At 38.6% G+C, this 7,786-nt stretch overlaps 1 protein-coding gene across 1 annotated transcript in view; it reads left to right on the forward strand.

Annotated features, from left to right (window-relative positions):
* Positions 1-3,830: 3,830 nt before the first annotated feature.
* elovl6 (ELOVL fatty acid elongase 6) overlaps positions 3,831-7,786 on the forward strand; it is a gene marked incomplete at both ends in the record, with an annotated part of 14,514 nt that continues 10,558 nt past the window's right edge. The window contains one exon of the mRNA XM_083891414.1: positions 3,831-3,913. Within this exon, the coding sequence (XP_083747540.1) occupies positions 3,831-3,913 (83 nt within the window). The remainder of the gene's footprint in view (positions 3,914-7,786) is intronic.

Genomic DNA, 7,786 nt, shown 5'->3' on the forward strand with positions numbered 1-7,786 from the left:
CTGGCTTTTTTTGGGAGGGGGGTTTGTGCAATAGTGATCATCAGTGTGTTTTAGGTCACCAGACTGTGGTAAAGTACAAATATATTAATAGAAACAGTTTTGAAACAATCAAAGTTCAACTGCCAACTGTCATGTCCTGATTTTATCCAGATTGGCTTTAAAAGTCTAGCCAAAAAAAAAAAGTCTGAACCCTCTTAACCTTTAGGTCAGGTTAAATTTGTCCCTGGTCTGAACATAGTCTAAATTACAGCAAAACCACTTTAAGAAGTGAGTAAAATTAAATCGCATACAATCTGCTCAGAGACATTTCCCACGTCTGCATGACTTTGAAATGTGATCAGAGACAGTATTGTATTTTGATCATGTCATGTTGTCACTTATCATATTTCACCTCAAACTTCCTTATCCAGTTGACTCTCCTTGACCAAACACCGATGGCTTTGAACAGCTCCTTCAGTTATGTCGTTTTGGTGATTGTTCAGTAACAAGTAGGGGTGTGGTGGTGAGATTTTGCAATACCACAGAGCAAGGCTTATGTACCTTGTAGTGTGATTTGTTGTAGAGTGGATTATAATGTAATGCAAATACAAGACATTTTTTAGGGTAATCAGGGTAATAGTAGTAGCTGTACAAGGAGAGGGAACAGTAGAAGTAATAGTAGTTGTGATAATGAAAACACAGCTTGTGCTCACCATAGTATTGTGGTTCCCCAATCCTTGCTAAACTAAGCTTTTATAGATATGGTTCTGAAAACATCATCATCATCATCAGCCTATTACAGAGATGTTCTGATTATCAGGTGAGATGACCTATGATGGAATCTCTGGAGTCAGTGATGAGTTAAGTTGAAAGATTTCATTGAAGACAGCTAAGGCATCATCGCAGGCCTGATACATATAAAGTTAGTAAGTCTTGAGATAGTGTATTCGGTCCAGATGGCTGGTGCCTTGGTATCTAGAAAGGGAGCCTTGTAAGATGCCTGGTTTGTTTCTTATCGTAAGTTATGGCTGTTTCTATTGAACACCATGTTCGGTGATAAGAATATGCGAGTAATTAAACTTAAACATGGCTGAAGATTAAGCCCACCAAATAGGGAAATAGCCTTCATTTATATCTAAAGACAGCGTCACTGCGAGAACATCATGGTTTCACTGCAGCCTTGAAGTTAATATCTAGGTGAAAGTTTAGTCCAGAGGCACAAAAAAAGCTCACTCCACCTGTTCACCCTTTTCCTAGATGAGGAAATAGTTTACAATGCGCTGATGGAGCAGGACATTCTTTCAAAAATATTGCCTGACAGCTAATGATTGCGCAACAAAGTGGTTCATCACCAGGCTGCTAATGCTAAACTGATTTTGAAGTTATGTAATGTACATATTAGAAGAAGATGGTTGCTGGAAGTTGTTGGAGAGAGATCATTTGCAACTGTTTGTGGGACGTCGTTCCTTCCATTTCCAGAATAGATTGATTTCCAGAATGCATTTTTCTCAAAATTCCAAAATGTTTTTTCATCTAATTTGAATATTATATGATCACAAATCATCGCTGGGCAGGTTCAAAACTCTTTTTTTTAGTGTTTGGCAAGATGTCAGCGGAGAAAATCAATGGACATGTAATACCTCTGTAACCCGAGGTGTTAGGAAATGTGGCCATCACTGTGACGGTGCATCTTCTTTTTGAATTTAATCTAATTTAAAATGTTGTTGTGAAACTTTGTAGTTGAAGTCTCGAATGGCATTTACAGCTAAATAGAAACTTTGTGTAAATGTATTGCCAGAATTATTACTGAGGAGAATTTTCAAAATAAGATGTTTTTCTTAAAACACAGTGAATATCTCACAGACTTGTGGATTCTTTGTTTCACAATCTTGTAGCTTGTGGTAAACTGGAGGTCCGAGCATCTTTTGAGACTGAGATGCTGACGGCTTTCATGGACATGAAAAGGGGACAAAGGTGACCTGTTTTATGTTAATATTTTGTTAAAGTTCAGTGTTCAGATCTGAAGGCTGTGCTTGTGTGTCTGTGCACTTTTGTGCATTTTCCCCTAGAGACAGACAGAGGGGGTACAGCGGGTCTGATCAGCACCAGGTGGTCCATATATTTGTGTCTCGAGTGGTGAAGATCGACTCTTATAAATATAACGATGTGAGGGGTTCATAATTCTTGCTGTGTTGTTGAAAAGTTTCCAACAGTTGGTGTCCTGTGTACGGCAGCAACGTCCTGTAGGTAACAACATTCTGAAGAAGGGTGTGACAAAAATGCGAATGATGTAATAGTAAAAGTATATAGTAAAAGTAATAGTACTACTATTTTGATCAAATTTAACTTAAGTGCAAATAAAAGTACTGGCATAAAAATGTACTCAAGTTAAAGTAAAAAAACAAAAGAAAGAAAGTAGCTTCTTTAAAATTTACTGACAGTAAAAGTTACTTATTTACTTTTTTTAAAAAAAGGTTCTTTCTTCTTTCTTTAGTGCACATGTGTCAAACTCAAGGCCCGGGAGCCAGATGTGGCCCGCCATGTCATTTTATGTGGGCCGCGAGTGATTAATTGGTCTTAAAAATCTGTGTTAAAACAGGTCTATGCTGCTTTAATGCGTGCGTTGACCATAAACTACATTTCCCGCCACTATAATGCATAATATTTGTAACTTGAATAAGTAATAAATACAGAAAGTTATTGAGCAATATGTTACGGAGTAGTTACCTTTATTTTACATTATATTTGGTTACATTTATTCTGTATGACAGTTACATCTGGCCCTTTGAGGGTAACCATTATGCTGATGTGGCCCTCAGTGAAAATGAGTTTGACTCCCCTGCTTTAGTGGGTTGCTATATATATTTAGTGAATTTTTATTTTTGTTGATTAACGGCAACATTTTTTTTACTCAGTAATGTATGTGGTGTAAAACGTAGCAAAGTATAGTACTTCCAAAAAACATACTTCAGTTAAAGGCGCCATATGTAAGAATGTGGCCAAAAACAGTTACTACACTCAAATTCAAAATACCGAGGTCTTTTAAGTTTGGTTTTCTCTGCCATTGTAGCTCAGACGTGACCGGTAACCTGTGGTTGCTCGGCAGCAATGATTGGTAGACGGCGGTAGGTGGCGCCACATGCCAAAACATGATTTCAAAACATAAACATAAATGATTTGCAGTCCACAAAATATTTTTTTTCAATGCAAATATTTTGGCTGTACTGTTGTTGTTGGTGAGTTCAGTTTGTTATATGAAGATTATTCCTGAGTCTCTGTGACATATTAGGAGGATTTTATGATCAGTTGCTTTAGATTTATTACATAATGCACCTTTAAAGTAAATTTACAAATTTTAAAAATTACACAAAAAACAACTCAATTACAGTAACGTGAGTAAATGTAATTCATTACATTTGGGTGCGTGTGAAAGTCAGAGAGAGAAGTTACAGACTAGTGCTTTAACTTTCCATCTTTTGCTCAGTTCTGATAAGCTCAAAAGTGAATCAGTACAATTTTCAATATGGTCTTGAACACAAAGCCATTGTTTTCACGCACAAAGGGGGCGTGGTCGACGAGGAGGATGGACACCGAACGGCGCTAGGACCCGGAGCGCGCCTCGCTAAGGAAGAGGGCGTAGGCTCGTTGAGCCGGCACAGAGTCACAGACAAGAGGAGGGAAAGACGCCGCTGCCGCTACTGAGAATCATCGCGAGCTTCTGACAGCCAGCGCGAGCGATGCCAGTCTTCGGCTGCGTGGAAACAGACTGAGTGAAGAGAAGCTCCCTCTGCTCTCGGCTCTTGGGTTTTTTTGTCTTGGTTTCAGCAGCGTGAACACAGCGCAAGCGAGCAATGTCGGTGCTAGCTCTGCAAGAGTATGAATTCGAGAGACAGTTCAACGAGGACGAAGCCATCCGATGGATGCAGGAGAACTGGTAAGACTCTGTTGTTTTTATATATTTACACACACAATCACAGTGAGCGCTTTCGTGGTGTTTGTGACTGTGTACAATGCACCTTGCGCATATGCATCAGCCTTTGCGGGATTAAACCCCCTTCGTCTGTATCCTATTATATCACACTCTCTCTGTCCTTATCCGCAAACTGCAGCTCGTGCCTCATGAACTGTGCAAAATCCACGCACGCAGGCCTCTCGAGCCGAGTGTCTGTGTGCGTCCCTGCATCCGCTCTGAGCATCACTGCTCGATGATGTATGATTTTGTTAAGAAGATGTTTTTTATTTTTTTTGTCCTTGATTTGCCTGTGATTTATCCTCTCGCGATACTGGACAGTGTAAAGGTCACTGGTGGCTCCAGCTGCCTCTCTCATCCATGTTGGACATACAGTCTAACCACTGGGCCAGCAGCAGGTTATTACATTACGCCTGATCACAGGCTGATCTCAGCCACGAGTGACGTGTTGTCCTTCAATGATAGTATCTTTCTATTTAAAATCAGGTCAATAAGAGATACAATAGTCCTTTATTCGTCCCACATGGGGGAAATATTCAGTGATACAGCAGCCAGCAATCACAACAAGGTAGAAAAGTAGGGTTAAGGTAAGGAAATACACTATTATGTGCAAGAAAAAACAACATCAATAGCTTCAGTACAAATGCACTTTCAAAAACCAATGTTTTGTAATTTGTTACTTATTAATTACATTAAATTAAACCCAAATAACTCAATTTACACATTAGCTTCATTTATGTAAAAGCATCAGGTTATGTCACACACATTACATCAACATATGCCATAAAATTGCCCAATCTCAGCATCATATGATGTGCAAAACACCATTTTTAGTGCATTATCTGTATTGAATAAGGACAAAACCTTCCGATATATTAAGTAAATGCACTTTATTGCAACAAATACAGTGGAGATGGAAGAGATTGTTCAATAAAGGCTTTTTTAGGAAAAGAAATGTTGTCTTGCATATCATATTTTATCAGATGGATGAAGAAAAAAGTTAAATGGCATAAAAAAACATCCTCAAACTGGCATTATCATACATTTGCCATCAGCTGAACAATCCATGTCGCTCAACGTCTAGATATCTCATTCAAGTCCTATTAAAAGTTTCCCAAACTTGTGTAAACATGTTTTTGTTGGGCCGAAAATGTCCAGCGCAGGAGGAATGAAAAACATCGTCGCACAAACTTGTTTTCCCTGAAAACAGTTGAACCACCCCTGAAAATGTCGCTCTACCTGAGCAGCAAATCCACATTCCACACATTGGGGAACGTTGGAATCTATTCATCGGCTCCGTTTTCACAATTACTGGCTGTTCACTTACTGTCAAAAGTGAGTGATGGATTCGTTCTTAGATGACCACGTCGCCAAGTTAAAAAACAGGCTTTTTAACAAAAGGTTAGTCAACCATGTCATTAGAGATGACAGGTTGACTGTCACAAAGCTCTACCAGCGCTGGAATTTCTGAGGATCCTGCTTTGGAATGAAAACTAATTTTAGACCAGTCACTGTTTACCTAAGGCTGTCTCTGCCAGGCGTTGCACACACGCACTGCTGTACTATCTTGGGTGATTATCTCGCTGTTGCCACTGAGGTTAAGTAAATATTGCTCTGTGGCCGTGTATGTTGGCACAAACCAAATCCGTCCAAACTTGGGCTGCAGCGGCTTATCCAATATGCAATCAATTTGATCAGTTTTTAATTGTTTTAAATAATAAAACGAGGTCTTCAGCTTCTTAAATGTGAATACTGTCTGGGTTCCTTACTGCATATAACAAAGAAACCATTTAAATCTTCTTTTCGATTTACTCTGATCAATATTTTTCTCTGTTTTCTGACATTTTATGGACCAAATAATCAGTTAGTTTCCGCCCTAATCCAAACTTCTTCCGCAACAAAGGAGGCAACGAATTCCCTTTCCGCTCCATGCCAGGATGAATCTTCTGAGCAGAGCAAAAAACAAGTCACGCGTTCACTCAACACAAGCTTCATTAGACGTTCGGCATCGCTGCGTTTGTGTAAAGCAGCACAGGATGAGCTCGAGGCATTAATCTGGCTTTTCATTTACCATCTGCTTAAGCTCAGCATAACATTTTTAACATAGCTTGAGTAACACTCACTCGCTTTCTCTCTCTCTCTTGCTCTGAGCTGCTCTCCTAACACTTTCATGCTTATACAGTGAGACAGAGTTTGTGTATGTGTGAGAGGGGAGGCAGCATGGGAGCAGTGTGTGTGGGAGCTGTCCATGACCTGGTACTGACAGCCAGCCAATTGCATTCATCTTGTGATGTCTGCTGACAGAGCGTGAGCCAATCACGCTGCAGCCCATCTATTCCCACTTCTCTGTGCCGGTCTTGTAGTAGAGGGGCGTTCAGGTCGCCTAGACTGTTGCCTCTTGTCTGCCATGTGCAGGAAATGTGACTTTTATATGTTTTTTTAATGAAAGCAGTGGACATGAGGCAGGAGTAGATACAAAAAAGTGAACAAGACCGGGGGTGAAAAGCAGACACAAATGAAGCTGTTGTTGGACACCTGAAAACCCAACTTATGTTTTTCTTACCCTTTTATACCACACTTCTTTAACAGGCTTACGGTCTGTTCGGTAAATATCCACTGTAATCCAGAAAGTACATTCACTAAGTTTTTAATCTGAGAATATTGTTTAAGAATCTGTTTGTGAATTTCAGCACAAGCTGGTTCAATTATTTTACTTTGATGAAATAAATGTAATATGTATATGTATATATATGTTTCTATGTATGTGTATATATATATATATATATGTATCTATGTATGTGTATATATATATATATGTATTTGTATATATGTATATACGTATATATATATGTGTATATAATGTACATATATATGTATATACAGATGTATATATGTATATACAGATGTATATATGTATATACAGATGTATATATATGTATATGTATATACATACATATACATATATACACAAAAAAAAACAAAGACATTTGAGAGCATCATCATTTCCAGGTTTTGGGAAACACCGATCAACATTTTTTCAAAATTTTATGGACCAAACAAGTACTCAATGAATTAAGAATACACTAACACATATTTTTAAGTATATTTAATTTAGTAATAATCACAATTGGAGTTGGAGCTGACTATCTGAGATCTTTATAAATGACTGTCGTCCATCAACACACCCAGGTAAGACAAATTCCCCACATATTTAAGTACAGGTTTCTTGCCTGATGTCCTCAGTTGTGCATTTAAAACTATGTTTGCGTGTCAATTGAGTCAGCACATATGCAGATTAAGGTTAATGTGGCAAACGTGACCTATATCAGATTGACTTGTCTATTTGCATTTCAGATTAGTGACAATCCAGCAGGCACTCGTTTAAGCTTGAGCTGTGTTTTCCTACCACTACGTCAGCATCAGCGGAAAGATATTAGCATGTGCAGCAGAAACGCTGCAAAAGATAATGATAGTCTTGACATTTTAGACTAAACGGTACAGTGTGTTGGATTTAGCGGCATCTATTGGTGAAGTTTCATGTTGCAGGTGGATATCTCGCTCCTAAATCTTTCTTTAGAAACATGTAGAAGAAAACCTATCCTACCAATTCAAGTAATTGTAAAGTGAAAAAATCTTACACGCTGGACCTTTAAACACATTTACTCTTTGGTACTCTACTGTCTGTGACTATTTGCATTCTAGACAGTGACCTCATGTAACAGATTTGACAATGTGATGCACATATGGGTGCTGAATATGCACGGTATATACAGTCTGTAACAGTCATTGTTTTGCAGGAACTGAATGCAGACTTGTACTCTGATCTTATGCATTTCC

The sequence above is a fragment of the Microchirus variegatus genome (genome assembly GCF_963457635.1).
Source record: "Microchirus variegatus genome assembly, chromosome: 6".
Lineage (NCBI taxonomy): Eukaryota > Metazoa > Chordata > Actinopteri > Pleuronectiformes > Soleidae > Microchirus > Microchirus variegatus.